Raw genomic sequence first — 16,664 nt, forward strand, 5'->3', positions numbered from 1 at the left:
AGGACCCACCCAGAGAGAGCATGGCCAAGCATTGTGCCCTCTTTGGGTGCGTAGGAGTTCTCATCCCATATTAGTCCAATTGTGATGTTGGGCATCATCATTGGGTAAATGACCTTATAGATAATTACAATACACTTCTATGTGTGATGAATTAGATAACCCTCCCATCCAAAACAGATAAAAATATATATTTTTCTAAAAATATCGGCAATGATCAGCGTCACTGAACTGATATTCAGTACACTATGCAACAAAAATATTTATTTAAAAAAAACAAGGGTATTAAAAAGAGTTTATCCTGCTTTTGTTGGAGTAACTGTTTCTTCTGTCCAATAAATCTTTTCTACTAGATTTTGAAGCATTGTTGTGAGGATTTTGTTGTATTCAGCGGGAAAAGAGTTTGGTCAGTAAGTTGAATGATCACCACCCCCCTCATCCTCAACTCCCTAACAGACGGTTATGACTCATACTGTGCTGTTCTTGTGATTTTAAGGATCTGAGGAGTGTTACCACATGTCAGCAAGATGCTATACACAAAAAAGGCATTGTATTTGCTCTAAATGTGCAAGTTTAATCAAAAACATATCACCAAGGGCAGCTCTATTCTTAAATTAAATTTATTTACATAGCGCTTTTTACAACTGATGCTACAAAGCAGCTTTACTGAAACGTGATCGAAGGACAGAGAATCAGACAAAACATAGAACATATAATACAGAACCGCCAGTGAGCGCGGAGGCAAGGAAAAACTACCTCAGAGCTGCAGGAGGAAGAAACCATGGGAGGACCAAGACTCACATATAAGGGGGGACCATCCTTACACTGGTCAGAGAGCTTTTAATTGAATGTTAAAAAAGTTATATCTCCACACAGGTCTAATATATAATATAATGGAAGCAGTTCGAGGTTTTATAAACTTGAATGTAATCTGTAGCGGAGTTTGAGGAACCAGTCCGAGGTATGTTGCCAAACCTGGGCAATGGGCAGCTGATCTGTGGTGGGTAATGGGAAAGGCTGACTTCCAGAAACTTCCATCAGTCTGGCCGGACAGGGGACATGAGATCCTGAGGGTCCAACATCGAAGAGGTGGGCAGTCAGAAACTCAGAGGAAGGCAGAGAGATGGAATTAGTTTTGACTAGATTTATGTTAAACAGAAATTATGAAACATTATCAGAGAGTGATTATTTAATGACTCCGGCAAATCTAAATAAAACAGCCTAACTTAAGGGAGCAAGCCAAAAGGTAACAGGCACCCTGAAACACAGGAATCCAATCACTCCACCATCCACACAATGAATCAAAAGGTTTGGAGGCCATGGATTGGTTGATTTGTATTCAGGATTTGTATTGATTTTAAAATGAATTTCAGGAAAGAGACAATTTTATGAATTTAGTAAATTATATTTATTATTTATTATAGTTATTATTATTATTATTATTATTATTATTATTATTATTATTATTATTATTATATTTTGACAGATGCAGATGTACTTGACTAGTTTTTTATACTTTCTATTACAATTACGATATTTTCAGTAACAATTCTTATTAAACAGGAAAGCTTTTATGTAATGCTTAAGTAGAAATCCTCAAGATGTGGGGATATAACGTCAGGCAGAAAATTGACAAAAATCCTGGCCTGTCAAGAAAATGTGTTTATATGTCAGTGTGATGTTGTTCCATTAGATTATTCCGGTTTGTTGTGGACTTTATTTTGTAAGTTGTTCTGAGTTGTCAGTAACATATTTTTTTGTTATAAATTTCTTTATATTTTCTCTTTAAATTTCTTGTATTTATTTTCTTGGTCCAGTTATCTATAGAAAATAATTTATATAGATAAATATAATAATACTAATAATAATAATAATAATAATAATAATAATAATAATAATAATAATAATAATAACCAATGCCATCTTAAGAGATGGCATGTGATGGTGCAGCTCCGTAATTTTGTGCTCATATACTGCATTATATGTTTTAATTTCAGCACACAAGTGGTTAATTCAAGCACATGTTTATTTGTAATTAGGGCTGTTTTACTCTCTGACTTGGCACGAATTGTGTTAAGGTGGAATTTTTAAGGTAAAATGTTAATTAAGAAATGAGAATCCAGATGCTAACCAGTCACTACAGTTATATATTTATTTTTATGTTTTTTTACATTTTTATGTTGGTTATTTTGACAAGATAACTTGATGGTGCAGCATACATGTGTATTTTAAAGAAGCAGAGTATCTTAACTTTTCTGTACACCCTGGTGTAATGTGCAAGCCTTGTAATCAGTACATGATGCTTAACAGGAGCATGCCATATAATTGAAGACTGTCTGTCCTGTGCATTTTAATACAGGTATGTTGAGCTAAAGCTATATTGTCATATATATGTAATCGTCATACTGGTTAGCGTACAGTTTAATATATATATATATAAATATATATATATATATATATATATTCTCTGGCCATCTTAAGAAAAAGAGAGCAAGAGCATGACAGATAATTGAGGCTGAAGAAATAAATGCCCAAAAGCTGAGCGGAGGTGTCGGTGTTCTTTCCTTTACACAAACATAACACTCTGCAGAAGTGACCCGATTACATTAGTTGTGGTTCAGGGTGACGGAAGTGGGTATTATTGCATTATAACAAGGTTGCATGAAAAACACATTTTACAAATAAAGGGATGCTTGTGAGGGCATTACAGTAAAAAGGTAAATTACAGCTAAAAGAACAAACATGCTGGGCTCACAAGAACAGAAACTGAGGAAATAAGCAGCTTCATCAATTTTAGAATAAGTTTTTAGACCCTGCTGAGTTTTACTTGAGCTCTTGTACGGGAACAGGAAGACCCCTCTGACTGTGCCTAGCACCATCACAGCAAAATCTTCTGAGGTGGTTTGGGTTTCCTGGACATACAAGTGCCATGTGACTTCAAGAAGCTGAACAAAAAGAAGAGATAGTTCAAGAAAATAGAAGGAAGAGGAATTCTACCTTCAGCTTTTAGCTCTGGAGAGTCATGGAGAATATGTGGGTGTTGGGAGCCGTGCTGGTTCTGGCTGTCTGTCTTACCTCAGGTTGGACCATCTGTTTTTTTTTTCTTGTTGTACCTTATGTATTACATTAATTGGTATATAATATGTGGTAAGTGATCAGACACATCTGTGTTAAGTGTCTGACTATCAGAATGAAACAGATAACCCTATAGCAAACTCCTAATACCCACTGTCCGAGATGACTGTTAAAAATTTGAATAGCAGTATGTGACTAGTTAATGCATGTGTATTAACCTGTTACTAACACTCTATTAACTCTTAACTCTTAGGAGAAGCTGTCAGAATGTTTCCAGCATCTAATAAAACAACATCTGAAATTTCTGAAGGTAATAAACAGCTTCTGGAATTCTTAAAGGTTTAAGAACTACATTAGTTATGCAAAGTTTCAGGAAATGTTATGAAAGGTTGCAAATGTTTAGGAAATCTTATTTTATGGAAAATCCATTCCTAAATTAACCTGCAATAATTATTTTCTTTTTTTGCTGATTAGCCTCTATGTGGCGACTTGTGTGCTACTTTTAGAATGAGGAAAACTGACATTGCCTTAAGATTTTTGTATCAAGAGATAAGATCAGTCTGACATAAAGTAGCAAGGGATGATACATCTTTTAAGTTTGTGAATTAAAGAAAACTTGCATAGAAATAATAAAATAAAAAGTTGTTTTTTAAGGCAGGAGAGAATAAAAATTGAGTTTTTAAAGTGTTTTATGTCAAATGCATGATAATGGTGCCCTATCTTTCATACTGTCAACAGTCTATTTTCACACCTTTTCCCTTCCTCATTTAAATAGCAACAGTGATTGGGAATATATCTACACTGATGGGCGTGGTGGTCTTTGATCGAAAGGTGTTCATGTAAATTTCTGGCATATTGCTATCGTGGCAATGTTGCACCACTGTCTGAAAATTATTTCACCTTACACCCAAAACATATGATTATATAAGATAATTAAGACATGCCTTTTGTGCATTTCGAGTCACACACTGGATAATTTTCCTCTGTTATGATAACCTACATCAAGCTGCAGAGTCTAAAATAGGGCCCTATGTCTCACCCTTATACTGAATTTAATGCATTTTACAGGTTCCAGGAATGAGAGTGTTGAAATGGGCAACAACATAACTTTACTCTGTACCAATGAAAAGGTAGAATGGAATAAGATGCTTTATGTAATCTGGAAAATCTACTCACAAGAGAAGAACTGTTATATCTCTGTGTCCACAAGCGACCCTGCCTTTAACAACTGTACGGATGGAAAGCAGATAATCAATGAAAGTACAAGTGGAAACTACAGCTTGTTCATCCCTCAGTTTTCAATCAAAGATGAAGGCCGTTACATCTGTGACATGTCTTACCAAGCTGGGGCCTTTATAGAAACAATTAATGTGTCTACATGCGGTAAGCACACTGCCACTGTACAGAAAGTAAACATACACAGTAAAAACTGGTTTGTTTGTTCTACTTAAAAAAAAATGCATCCAACTAAAAATATTAATGAAAGGAAAATGATTGTTTATTTAACTTATTTATTAAACTTATTTATTCATGCAATTTTAGATAATTGTGTCACTTAGTTCATTTAAATGTTGGTGAAGTTACATAACTTGCCTTCTTGACTTTAGTCCGTCCGACACTGACTGGCTGGCTGGAAAAGGATAAGGATGGTCACACTTTTGCCGTCTGTAGAGCTCAGGGTAAACCAGCAGCTTCCATTTACTGGAAAACCCCGTGGAACGTCTCCTCACCCAGAACAAACTCATCTATAAATTTTACAGTGACGAGCCGTTTACAGCTGCCTCATAAGGCATCTCCCATTGAATTGACCTGCGTAGTCCCCTCCAGCTCCTGCAACAAGGAAGAGATTCAATTTAACACCTTCCAGTATAAGGGTAGGCACTTCAGACAGAAATTCCATCACATGGAAGATTGATCATGTGTAGATTTTTTATTATGTGTAAAAAATTCTTAATACATAATAAACACAAAAATTATGTGAAATCTTAAAGCTAACTAAAAGTATTGACGCATCACACAGAAATCTATTGAGCCCAGATTTATAACTGTCAGGTGTGTTAAAGTGTGTACACTGGTCATACTGGTAATTTATTGACCAGTAATAGATCTAGTCTAGACCACCTTAAAGTCTATTACAGTTGGAGGAAAGAGTATGTAACGCTTTAGGATTTGGGATTTTGGATTTCTGTATAAATTGGTCATTAAAGTCACAACAATATACAAACACAATCTGCTTAAACTAATACCATACTAACAAATTATATTTTTGCATGGTTTTATTGAAACATGTTAACATTCAGGGAGGAAAACGTATGTGAACCCCTAGGCTAATGACTTTTCTAAGAGCTGATTGGAGCCAGGATGTGATAGATGTGTTGGTTAAAGCTGCCCTGCCCTATAAAAAAAACACACAGCAGTTTTGAGTTTCCTGTTCTTGAGAAGCACTGCTTGATGTGAATCATGCCTTGCACGAAAGAGCTCTTAGAAGACCTATGTTCAAGAATTGTTGACTTGCATGAAGCTGGAAAGGGTTACAAAAGTATCTCTAAAAGCCTTGATGTTCATTCGTCCACGATAAGACAGACGGTCTACAAATGGAGAAAGTTCAGCGCTGTTGCTGCTCTCCCTAGGCGTGGCCGTCCTGTAAAGATGACTGAAAGAACACCGCGCAGAATGATCAATGAGGTGAGGAAGAATCCTAGAGTGTCAGCTGAAGACTTACAGAAATCTATGGCACATGCTAACATTTTGGTGACAAATCTACAATGAGGAAAACATTAAACAAAAATGCAGTTCATGGAAGGACATCACAGAAGAAGCCACTGTTGTCCAAAAAAACATTGTTGCATGTTTGAAGTTTGCAAAAGAGCACCTGGAGGTTCCACAGCAGTACTGGCAATATATACTGTGGCAAAATATAATGTACAGACAAAAACAAAATGTAGTTGTTTGGAAGGAAAAACACTGCTATGTGTGGAGAAAAAAGGCACAGCACACTTTCATCAAAACCTTATCCCAGCTGTGAAACATGGTGGAGGGGGCATCATGGTTTGGGGCTGCTTTTCTGCCTCAGGACCTGGACGGATTGCCGCCATCTACAGAAAAATGAATTCCCAAGTTTACCAAGACATTTTGCAGAAAACTTAAGACCGTCTGTCCGCCAACTGAAGCTCAACAGAGGATGGATGATGCAAGAGGACAAGGCCCAAAACATAGAAGTAAATCAACAACTGAACGGCTTCAACAGAAGAAAATACTGGGCCTTCTGTAGAGTCCAGACCTCAACCCAACAGAGATGCTGTGGCATCATGACCTCAAGAGAGCGATTCACACCAAATATCCCAAGAATATTGCTGAACTGAAACAGTTTATTGAAGAGGAATGATCCAAAATTCCTCCTGACTGTTGGGCAGGTCTGAACTGCAACTACAGGAAATGTTTGGTTGAAGTTTTTGCTGCCAAAGTAGGATCAACCAGTTATTAAATCCAAAGGTTCACATACGTTTTCCCCCCTAACTGGGAATGTTAATATGTTGTGTGGTATTGGTTTAAGCAGACTGTGTTTGTCTATTGTTGTGACTTAGATGAAGATCAGAACACATTTAATGACCATTTTGTGCAGAAATCTAAGTAATCCCAAAGGGTTCACATACTTTTTTTTCTCCAACTGTATGCAACATAATGACCCTCGTGTATGTTAACCCAGTTTTAAATGTTTTTCATTATTCTAATATAAAAAAAAGATATATAATACTCATTAATTTTTTTTTCTATTAATTTTTTTTCTAGTCTCTTTCCAGGCTATTGAACACAATTGGATTCGTCTGGGTATTTTTGCCTTTTTCATCATAACACTTCTGATCATCATTGGAATTGTTTTGGTAAGATTCTTATAATTCTCAGTTTAGACACTTCTCCCACCCCTCTATCCTTTCACCCAATCCCTAGGCATAAGCATGGTAAACAGAGGGGTAGGGCTTAGTGGTAGGGGCAAAAGGTAAAACAGGACTGGTCTGGAGTTCCTGTCCTGTAAATCAGTACTTTGTTCTTAATTTTGTAATCATAAACTTGTAAGTAGTGGAACCACAGTTATTTGCTAAAGATCTGGGGCTTTATCTTACACCCTGCGCAAGGCGTGCCACGATGCTAATTGCTATCGTACACCTTGCCAACAATCTATTTGCCTGCGTCGTTTAAATAACAATGGAGTTTAGGAATATACAGTGGGTACGGAAAATATTCAGACCCCTTTACATTTTTCACTCTTGTATCATTGCAGCCATTTGTTTAAAAAAAATCAATTTCTCATTAATGATACACTCAGCACCCCATCTTGACAGAAAAATGACAGAAATGTAGATTTTTTTTCTTCAAATTTATTAAAAAAGAAAAACTGATAAACCGCATGGTCATAAGTATTCAGACCCTTTGTTCAGTATTGAGCAGAAGCACCCTTTTGAGCAGTACAGCCATGAGTCTTCTTGAAAATTATGCAACAAGTTTTTCACACCTGGATTTGGGGATCTTCTGCCTTTTTTCCTTGCAGATCCTCTCCAGCTCTGAGAGGTTGGATAATGAACGTTGGTACACAGCCGTTTTCAGATCTCTCCAGAGTTGCTCAATTGGATTTAGGTGAGGGCTCTGGCTGGGCCAGTCAAGAATGGTCACAGAGTTGTTCCGAAGCCACTCCTTTGATATTTTAGCTGTGTGCTTATAGGGTCATTGTCTTGTTGGAAGGTGCACCTTTGGCCTAATCTGAGGTCCAGAGCACTGTGTAAGTGGCATTATTTCAGGTTATCTCTGCACCTGGACACATTTATTTTTCCTTCAGTTGCAACCAGTCGTTGTGTCCCTGCAACTGAAAAACACCCCCATAGCATGATGCTGCCACCACCATGTTTCACTGTTGTTGTTTTATTGGGCAGATGATGAGCAGTGCCTGGTTTTCTCTACACATACAGCTTAAAATTAATGCCAGTTCGATCTTTGTCTTATCAGACCAGAAAATTTTATTTCTCATAGTCTGGGAGTCTTTTTATGTGTCCTTTTATATGTCTTGCACTGAGGAGAGGCCTCAGTTGGGCCACTCTGCCATAAAGCCCTGACTAGTGGAGGATTGCAGTGTTTCTGAACTAATCAAGTCCAATCAGTTTAATTAAACTTAGCTGGACAATGAAGAAATAGAACCATCTCAAGAAGGTTCAGAAGAAATGGACAGCATGTGAAGTAAATATTGAGTGTTACAGCAAAGGGTCTGAATACTTATGACCATGTGATAGTTCAGTTTTTATTTTTTGACAAATGTGCAAAAAATTCTACATTTCTTTTGTTTATGTCAAGACGGGGTGCTAAGTGTACATCAATTAGAAATAAAATGAACTTTTTGGATTTTAGACAATGGCTGCAATGAAATAAAGAGTGAAATATTTAGAGGGGTCTGAATACTTTCCGTACCCACTGTATCTATGCTGATGGGTGTGGTGGTCTAGAATGCATGTGTGTTCAGGCACATTTCTGGCATTTGCTATCTTGTTGGCAGAAAACACAGGTGTGCTGTTGTGTGTCCTGACACATAGTTCAGTCCAGTCCAGAAATGTATAATGTTTTTTTTATTCACAGATCATTAAAAAATGTGGCCTGCATGTCTGAAATCTCAACACCAAAAGAAGAAAACTCAAAGGTAAAGCATTTTATTTTGTAATTATGTAATTTAAATCATTCTTTAGATTCAATTGTATTTATTTTTTTTCAGTTACCTAACTTGCAATGTAAGATTTCCATGTGATGTAATAGGCTGGTGGTAATGGGTATTTGTTTCTGGTTTTAGGAATATGAAGAAGAAGTGAAGGTGGAAAGTGGCTTGTATGTGAATGTTAACCAACTTATGACCTGTTTAGACTTGAGACTTAAGACATACAAAAGTGCAGTGTTTAAGGGAAGCTGCAAAATAACTCAGAGATGGTGAACCTCCTGCAGGTCTTGATAGCAGGTGGGATCAAACATTATAAAAGTGGATATCTGCATTTTTTGGAATCTAAAAAAATGTGTCCGGGTGGGATTTTTTAAATGAAAGGATATTGCGTTAATTTCTACAGTCTATTTCCAATGTAAAAAGACAATATGCATAAAATATATTATATCATATATACATATGTGTGTGTGAATGTGTCATGTTTTGTCTGGATGTGCCCATGCAAGCCTTCTTATTCTTATTTATTTATTTATTTTACTTTTTATTAGTTATGGTGAACTAACTATGGTTAATTTCACAGCTCCGAGATGTCCATGTATCATTAGTGAGACACTGTGACCTTTCATTTCTTTGGAAATACTACATTTTAAAGCTTTGTACTGCAGAGAGGTAGTAGGGAAGGCCAGGGACAGTGGCAATATTGGGCGGCTGTAACACCTTGAATTCCTCCTATTAGAAACAAGCTAGAGTGATTAAACTCTCTGTGCACATGCTTAGTTAGACTGTCTTCTTGCTAACAAAGTGAAGCCACATTTGAAACTCCCAGAGAGTTGAACTTTTCTATCAGACGTAATTTTTGGATACTGTCTTGAGATCAAATGTCTAGGAATTCAAACCAGTATTAGTAGAATCACTGTTTTATAACCTAAACATAGAAATGCGGTAGACTCAGTCAATACTAGGACTGTTACTAATCATATAACTCTCCAATTCCACCCACTGCCATATGATGCTCTGACTCCCACTGCTGATGCCAAGCAGTGCAATCTAGGGCCCACCCAGAGATAGCATGGCCAATTGTGCTCTATCTGGGTGGGTCTAGATTATGTTGCTTGTAGTAGGAGTTCTCATCCCATATTAGTCCGATTGTGATGTTGGGCATCATTATTGGGTAATTGACCTTTTAGATAATTTCAATACAATTCTATGTGTAATGAATTCGATCTTTCTCCCAAACAAAACAGATAAAAAGTTAGTTTTGACTGAATTTATGTAAAACAGAAATTATGAAACACTATCAGTGTGTGGTTATCTAATGACTCCAGCAGATCTGAATAAAACAGCCTAACTAAAGGGAGAGAGCCAGAAGGTAACATAGACATGGAAGCACCCTGAAACACTGGCATCCACCCACTCCACCGTCCACTAACCTGAGTGACTGCGTGCAGTGGGCGAACAACTGCACCAGCATTTCAGTTTACCACAATGCCCTCTGTCCATGAACCGCTGCATCTGCAGCCTTATCTAAAGAGAAAATAAATAATTACCAAAAGCTAAAATAAACATATAAGTTTTTAGTCTAGACTTAAACATTGAGCCTGTGTCTGAGTCCCGAACATATTTGGGAGGGTTATTCCAGAGTTAGGGTGCTTTAAAAAATGATAGTGTAACATGTGTAGGTGTAGGTAATGGAAAATCCCTTATTAGCAGAAAAATCAGTTATTTACACTGAAAATTTGAGGGCTTTAAAATCTTCTACAGGACACTTGGAGAAGCTGCCTGTTTTTTTCTCTACTTTACTTAATAATTTCAGATCAGAAAGAGGAATCAACACAAATTCTGCATTACTGAAAAGGTTTGGAGGCCATGAAATGTTTGATTTCTATTCAGGATTTTTATTGATTTCAAAATGAAAGTTCAGGAAAGAGCTAATTTTTGATTTTATTCATTATATTTTCATAGTTGCTGATTTACTTGAATATTTTACTATGCTTTCTATTACAACTACAATTATGATTTTCAGTGACGTTCCTTATCAAACATGAAAGCTTTTTATGTAATATTGAATAGAAGTTGTCAAGATTTAGTGGTGTAATGTCAGGCAGAATTATGACAAAAATCCTGTCCTGTTAAGGGGTTAAACTCAAGAAAATGTATTCATACGTCAGTAGTGGTTCAGGGTGCCGGAAGTGGGTATTATTGCAGGGTCGCATGAAACAGGCATTATAAAAGTGTTGCATGAAAAACACATTTTATAAATAAAGGGATGCCTGTGAGGGCATTACAGTGCTGAAAAAAGGCTAAAAACTCTAAAGTAACAAACATGCTGGAACAGAAACTGAGGAACTAAGCAGATCAATCAGTTTCAGAATAAGTTTAAGGTCAGTATTTAGACCCTTCTGACTTTCACGTAAGCTCTTGTACGGGAACAGGAAGACTCTTCTGACTGTGCCTAGCACCATCACAGCAAAATCTTCTGAGGTGGTTTGGGTTTCCTGGACATACAAGTGCCATGTGACTTCAAGAAGCTGCACAAAAAGAAACAAAAAGAATAGCTAGTTAAAGAAAAGAGAAGTAAGAGGAATACAACCATTCAGCTTTTAGCTCTGGAGAGTCATGGAGAATATGTGGATGTTGGGAGCCGTGCTGGTTCTGGCTGTCTGTCTCACCTCAGGTTGGACCATCTGTTTTTTTCTTTTCTTGCTGTTTCTTATTTTATTAAATTAATTGATATATAATTTATTATATTATAACTTATTTTAAGTGCCTGACTATCAGAATGACCTAGATAACCCATGGCAAACTCCCACTGTCTGAGATGAAAGTTAAGAATTAGAATAGCAGTATGTGACTGGTTAATACATGTGTATTAATCTGTAACTAACACTCTATTAACTCTCAACTCTCAGGAGAAGCGGTCAGAATGTCTTACAAAACAACTTCTGAAAATCTTGAAGGTAATAAACAGCTTTTGGCAGTTTTGTGAGTGTATTTCAAAAGTAAAAATAGGTTTTAAATGGTTTTCTTAACCATTTTAAGTCTTACACATTGTTACTAAATGATTAATCAGTTGCTTTGATTGGTCAAGTGGTTAACTTCATACTTCATAAAACTGCATGTAAGCGTCAAGTAGAGAAGAGAAGTAGTTAACGAGTTGGGGTCAAACAAGTCAGAACACTCTTAAGTTCTGAATTTTTTTTTTTTCTTTTTTTTTTTTGCTGATTAGCCTCTATATGGCAACTTATGTGCTACATTTAGAACGAGGGAAATTGACATTGCCTTTTAACCATTTGAATCAAGAGATAAGACCAGTTTAAGATACAGTAGCAAGATATTTATATCTCTTCAAGTGTGTAAAAGGAACAAAATTTGCATAAGGATTACAAAATACAAAAGTTGAACTCTACAGCTGGAGAGAATAACAATTGAGTTTTTAATGTATTTTATTTTCAAATCGCACTTTTTGCCTGCTTCATTTAAATAGCAACAGTGAGGTGTTGAGGTGTAATCATGTACATTTCTGGAATATTGCTATCTTGGCAATGTAGAACACAGAACACTGTCTTAAAACAATGTAGACAACAGTCAACAGTCAGACGTTCATTGCTATCTTGGCAACGCAGGTGTGATGCATTTGGCCAACGCACAAACACCCTCGATCGTAACACACCAAACCCAACTTTTACTTTAATAATAAACATAAAATAACATTGCTGCTCATGCACCGTTGCAGACTAAAGCTTTGTTTTTTATGTTACGCCCAAAACACACTCATGATTTTTTTAAAGACATTAATACATACCTTTTGCACATTTTGTGCCATGCATGGGGTATTTTTTTTCACCTAAATCAAGCTGCACAGTTGACAGATCGCTAAAATAGGGCCCTATGTCTCATACTTATATTGAACTAAATGCATTTTACAGGTTCCAGGAATGAGAGTGTTGAAGTGGGCACCAACATAACTTTACTCTGTACCAATAAAAAGGTAGCATGGGATGAGATGATTTATGTAATCTGGAAAATCTACTCACAAGAGAGGAACTGTACAATCTCTATGGCCTCAAATGACGCTGCCTATGATGACTGTAATGATGGAAAGTGGATCAGTGAAAGTGAAAACTACAGCCTGATCTGCCCTCATTTTTCAATCCAAAATGAAGGCCATTACATCTGTGACATGTCTTACCAAGTCGGGGGCTATATGGAATCAATTCTTGTGTCTTCATATGGTAAGCTGAAAAATTGTAATTAAGTAAAAGTATCTTTACTTTGCTAAAATTCTACTCATGTAAAAGTAAAAGTACCCATCTAAAAATCTACTCGAGTAAAAGTAAAAAGTACTCAATTTAAAATGTACTTTGAGTAAAAGTTACATAGTTACTTTTAATTATTTGATGTTAAAAAGTAAAAACAAATCATAAATTAAATTGTTAAACTATTATTATTTTTTATTATTCCACATCCGTGCCAATTTTTTTTTAATTCAGACAATTATTTTTTTCCCCTCAGCATTTCAGTAAAAGTAAAATTACCTATTTTACAAGCTACTTTAAAAATGACAAATTACTCATAAAATCTACTCATTTACAGTAACCTGAGTAAATGTAATTAATAACTTTCCACCTCTCTTTTTATTTATTTGAATCTAAACGTATTTTAGGTAAAAGAGAAGACAAGGGTTATTTTAACCCTAGAACACTAACGTCAAAATTAGTAACACCATTACTAACTTTGGGTATACACAGTATGACAAGTTTTGGTAGCCTTCTTTAGTTTTACAACATACAACATCACATACAATAAAAAGGTACCATATATGACCCTACAAAAAGCAGGAAAATTACTGTAAAATCAGGTAATCCTTAACTTATAATATCCTAACAAAAGAAAAAATGCTTGGTGTTTGGTCCAGCCATTACTGGGACATGTAAGCGAGAAAATACCTAGAACCTTTGCATCCCTAATGTAAAGCAACAAACAAAACATTATATTTAGAGATATACCAGTTGTGGTCAGATGATGCTACATACACTCATCTCTGATGTGAAATTAATTTAAGCTAAATCAACAGGCAAAAGTTGTGTCATTTTGTTAAATAACTTGTCTTCTTGACTTCAGTCCATCCGACACTGACTGGCTGGCTGGAAAAGGATGAAGATGGTCAAACTTTTGCCGTCTGTGAAGCACAGAGTAAACCTGCAGCTTCCATTTACTGGGAATCCCAGTGGAACGTCTCCTCACTCAGAACGAGCTCATCTAAAAACGACAGTGGACTTTTCACAGTGACGAGCCGTTTACAGCTTCCTCATGATGCATCTTACAACAATCTGACCTGTGTGGTCTCTGCCAGCCCCTCCAACTACTGGAAAGAGGTTCAATTCAACACCTTCCAGTGTTCGGGTAGGCATTCGTAGGATCAATGTAAAAAATGCTTTAAAAATTATAAATAACTGTGTTATGTGAATTTTTAAAGCTAACTAAAAGTATGGATGTATCAAACAGAAATCTATATAGCCCAGATATATAATTGTCAGGTGTGTTCAAATGTGTACACTAGTCATACACCATTAAGTGATCTAGTCTAGACCACCTTAAAGTCTATTATGTAACATAATAGACGTACTGTATGGCAACCCAGTGTTACATGTTTTTCATAATGTGTTCTTTCCTTTTTCCATTTCTTTCTAGTCTCTTTTCAGGTTATTGAGCGCTCTTTAATTTGTCTTGGTATTTTTGCCTTTTTCATCGTAAAGCTTCTGATCATCCTTGGCCTAGTTTTGGTAAGAGTCTTATAAATCTCTGTTTGGAGTGTGCATTTGAAAAAGCATATGCACATTATTGGTAGGGGAAAAGATTGAAAGAGGACGGGACCGGAGTTTCTGTCCTGTAGATCAGTAAAAAAAAAAAAACAGTATAAACTGGATTTGTTGGTAGTGTAACCAGAGATAATTGTTAAAGATCTGGGGCTCTATTTTACACCCTGTGCATGGCATGCTGCAATGCTTATTGCTATCTTACCCCCCACCAACAGTCTATTTTCATGCCTTCTGCCTGCGTCATTAAATAGTGATTGACTTTAGGAATATATCTACGCAGATGGCCATGGTGATCTGAAAATAAGGTGTGTTCAGGTACATTTCTGGTGTATTGCTATCTTGGTGGTGCAAAGAAACAGATGGGCTGATGTCCATTTATATCTTAGCTTTGCAGGTGCGCTGCGAATTCTCAGCACCTATAGATCGCTAAATTAGGGCACCTGGATTGTAAAATAAAGAAGTAGGAGCGATCAGAACACCTACAGAATCCAGCAGCATGCTTTCAGTATTAGTGAGCTGAATGATAGTTCTGTGTTTAGATTTGTGTGGAATGTGTGGGCCAATAGATAACTGAGAGCAAAAAAGGGGATTACAGATGTGTCCAGACACACAGTCCAGTTCAGTACAGTAATGAATGTTTTTTTTTATTCACAGTTCATTAAACAATGCTGCCAGCACATCTGAAATCTCAACACCAAGGGAAGAGAACAACCCCAAAGTAAGGCATTTTAATTTTGTAATTATTTAATTTAAATATTTTTTTCAATTTCTTTTGATTCAACTACATTTATTTTTCCAATTAATTAGATTAGTATGTAAGATTTCCATGTGACGTATCAGGCTATTTCAAATAAATATTTGTTTCCAATTTCAGGAATATGAAGAAGAGGAAAAGCGAAAAGTGGCTTGTATGTGAATGTTGACCAACTTATGACCTGATTTAGACCTGAGATTTAAGACTTACAAAAGTGCAGTGTTTAAAGGAAGTGGAGAAGTGACTCAAAAAGGGATGTGAACTTCCTGCAGGTCTGGATAGCAGGGCCATTTCTCATTACAGAGGACACAAGTTTGGTCTTTCGTACTTGGTCACTATGGACTTGGAAAGTTGGACTTTCAGGAGTGCATACTCCTGAGGATGGGAGGACTCTGGACTTTTTTGACTTTCTTAACAAACAAACTACATATCTGATGTCTAAACCACTACATTCTCTCCTAAAAATAACTTCAAACTTTATTTTTTCACACAGCAGTACTGTTTTAAAAACGTATTAAAACTAACAAGTATGTACTTTTTTTGGGCTACTTTTAAAAATTACAGCGACCGCCAAAACACACACACAAAAAAAGTGGCCGTTGCCTTGGATGTTACGTCAACCTAGCGGCAAATGTGAACAAGTCCACACTAAAATCCATCTTCCAAGATTGATTACAACAATTAAACCAGGAGATCATAGGGACATAAAGGAGGACAGAGTGAAAAGGAGAGAGAGAGAGAGATATACAGAGAGAAAAAATCCAAAATTATTTTAGTTTGGATTTTGCCAGTCTTTGCTTTCATTTTTGGATTTTCTGTGGATTTTTGTGGATTTTGCTGCTAAAGACTTTTGCTTCTGGAATCTCTCCTTTGCTTCTGCTTCATTTTTTTGGTTCTGATTTTTGGCACACTTTTCACGGGTGGGCGGGTCTTAGAAGAAGGCGTTCCCCTTTAATCTCTATTGGTCACCTACCCTGAACCCTCGTCTGAGACAGACCACGCCCACCCCGCCAGCTTCAAGCGCTCTTCCAAACATGGCGGAGCGAACGGGGTTCAAATCACAGCAGCACCAGCAGGTACTTTTCCAATTAAATTTCATACAGACGTTATGTTTAATGTTATATTTCTTTTTTAAGTAAGTGTTTAACTCTATTAAGATGCTCATGTTAGCGGGGTGTGCTAAATATCCATGCTTAAATTATACTAGTTAGTTAGTGAACACTAACCTACCTAGTCAGTGAGTTAGCTAGTTTACCTAGGTTATCTGGTCAGCGAGTTAGCTAGCTACTTAACCTAGGTCATCTGGTCAGTGAGTTAGTGGGTTTGC

The 16,664-nt window shown here is 36.5% G+C and overlaps 2 protein-coding genes across 2 annotated transcripts; both read left to right on the forward strand.

The window, feature by feature from the left end:
• The first annotated feature begins 2,727 nt into the window (after positions 1–2,727).
• LOC103023524 (cell surface glycoprotein CD200 receptor 1-like) lies at positions 2,728–9,775 on the forward strand. The gene is made up of 7 exons (XM_049485094.1): positions 2,728–3,077; positions 3,326–3,382; positions 4,141–4,455; positions 4,680–4,946; positions 6,862–6,953; positions 8,692–8,752; positions 8,900–9,775. Exons 1-6 carry the CDS (start codon positions 3,020–3,022, stop codon positions 8,719–8,721), a joined length of 819 nt encoding a protein of 272 aa, XP_049341051.1. The 5' UTR covers positions 2,728–3,019; the 3' UTR covers positions 8,722–8,752; positions 8,900–9,775.
• A 1,161-nt stretch (positions 9,776–10,936) lies between these two features.
• Positions 10,937–16,086, forward strand: LOC103024369 (uncharacterized). Its single transcript, XM_022680106.2, has 7 exons — positions 10,937–11,438; positions 11,674–11,721; positions 12,691–12,996; positions 13,886–14,167; positions 14,456–14,547; positions 15,238–15,301; positions 15,458–16,086. The coding sequence occupies exons 1-6, from the start codon at positions 11,381–11,383 to the stop codon at positions 15,265–15,267; spliced, it is 816 nt and encodes a 271-aa protein (XP_022535827.2). The 5' UTR covers positions 10,937–11,380; the 3' UTR covers positions 15,268–15,301; positions 15,458–16,086.
• The last annotated feature ends 578 nt before the right edge of the window (positions 16,087–16,664 follow it).

The sequence above is a fragment of the Astyanax mexicanus genome, chromosome 11, assembly GCF_023375975.1.
Source record: "Astyanax mexicanus isolate ESR-SI-001 chromosome 11, AstMex3_surface, whole genome shotgun sequence".
Classification (NCBI taxonomy): domain Eukaryota; kingdom Metazoa; phylum Chordata; class Actinopteri; order Characiformes; family Acestrorhamphidae; genus Astyanax; species Astyanax mexicanus.

Excerpts from the sequence above, each read along its gene's own strand:
- LOC103024369 (XM_022680106.2), top strand. The coding sequence starts at position 11,381 with ATGGAGAATATGTGGATGTTGGGAGCCGTGCTGGTTCTGGCTGTCTGT. Across the intron at positions 11,439-11,673 it reads GGCTGTCTGTCTCACCTCAG|GAGAAGCGGTCAGAATGTCT; the intron begins GTTGGACCATCT and ends CTCAACTCTCAG. Across the intron at positions 14,168-14,455 it reads CAACACCTTCCAGTGTTCGG|TCTCTTTTCAGGTTATTGAG; the intron begins GTAGGCATTCGT and ends ATTTCTTTCTAG.
- LOC103023524 (XM_049485094.1), top strand. The coding sequence starts at position 3,020 with ATGGAGAATATGTGGGTGTTGGGAGCCGTGCTGGTTCTGGCTGTCTGT. Across the intron at positions 3,078-3,325 it reads GGCTGTCTGTCTTACCTCAG|GAGAAGCTGTCAGAATGTTT; the intron begins GTTGGACCATCT and ends CTTAACTCTTAG. Across the intron at positions 6,954-8,691 it reads TCATCATTGGAATTGTTTTG|ATCATTAAAAAATGTGGCCT; the intron begins GTAAGATTCTTA and ends TTTTATTCACAG.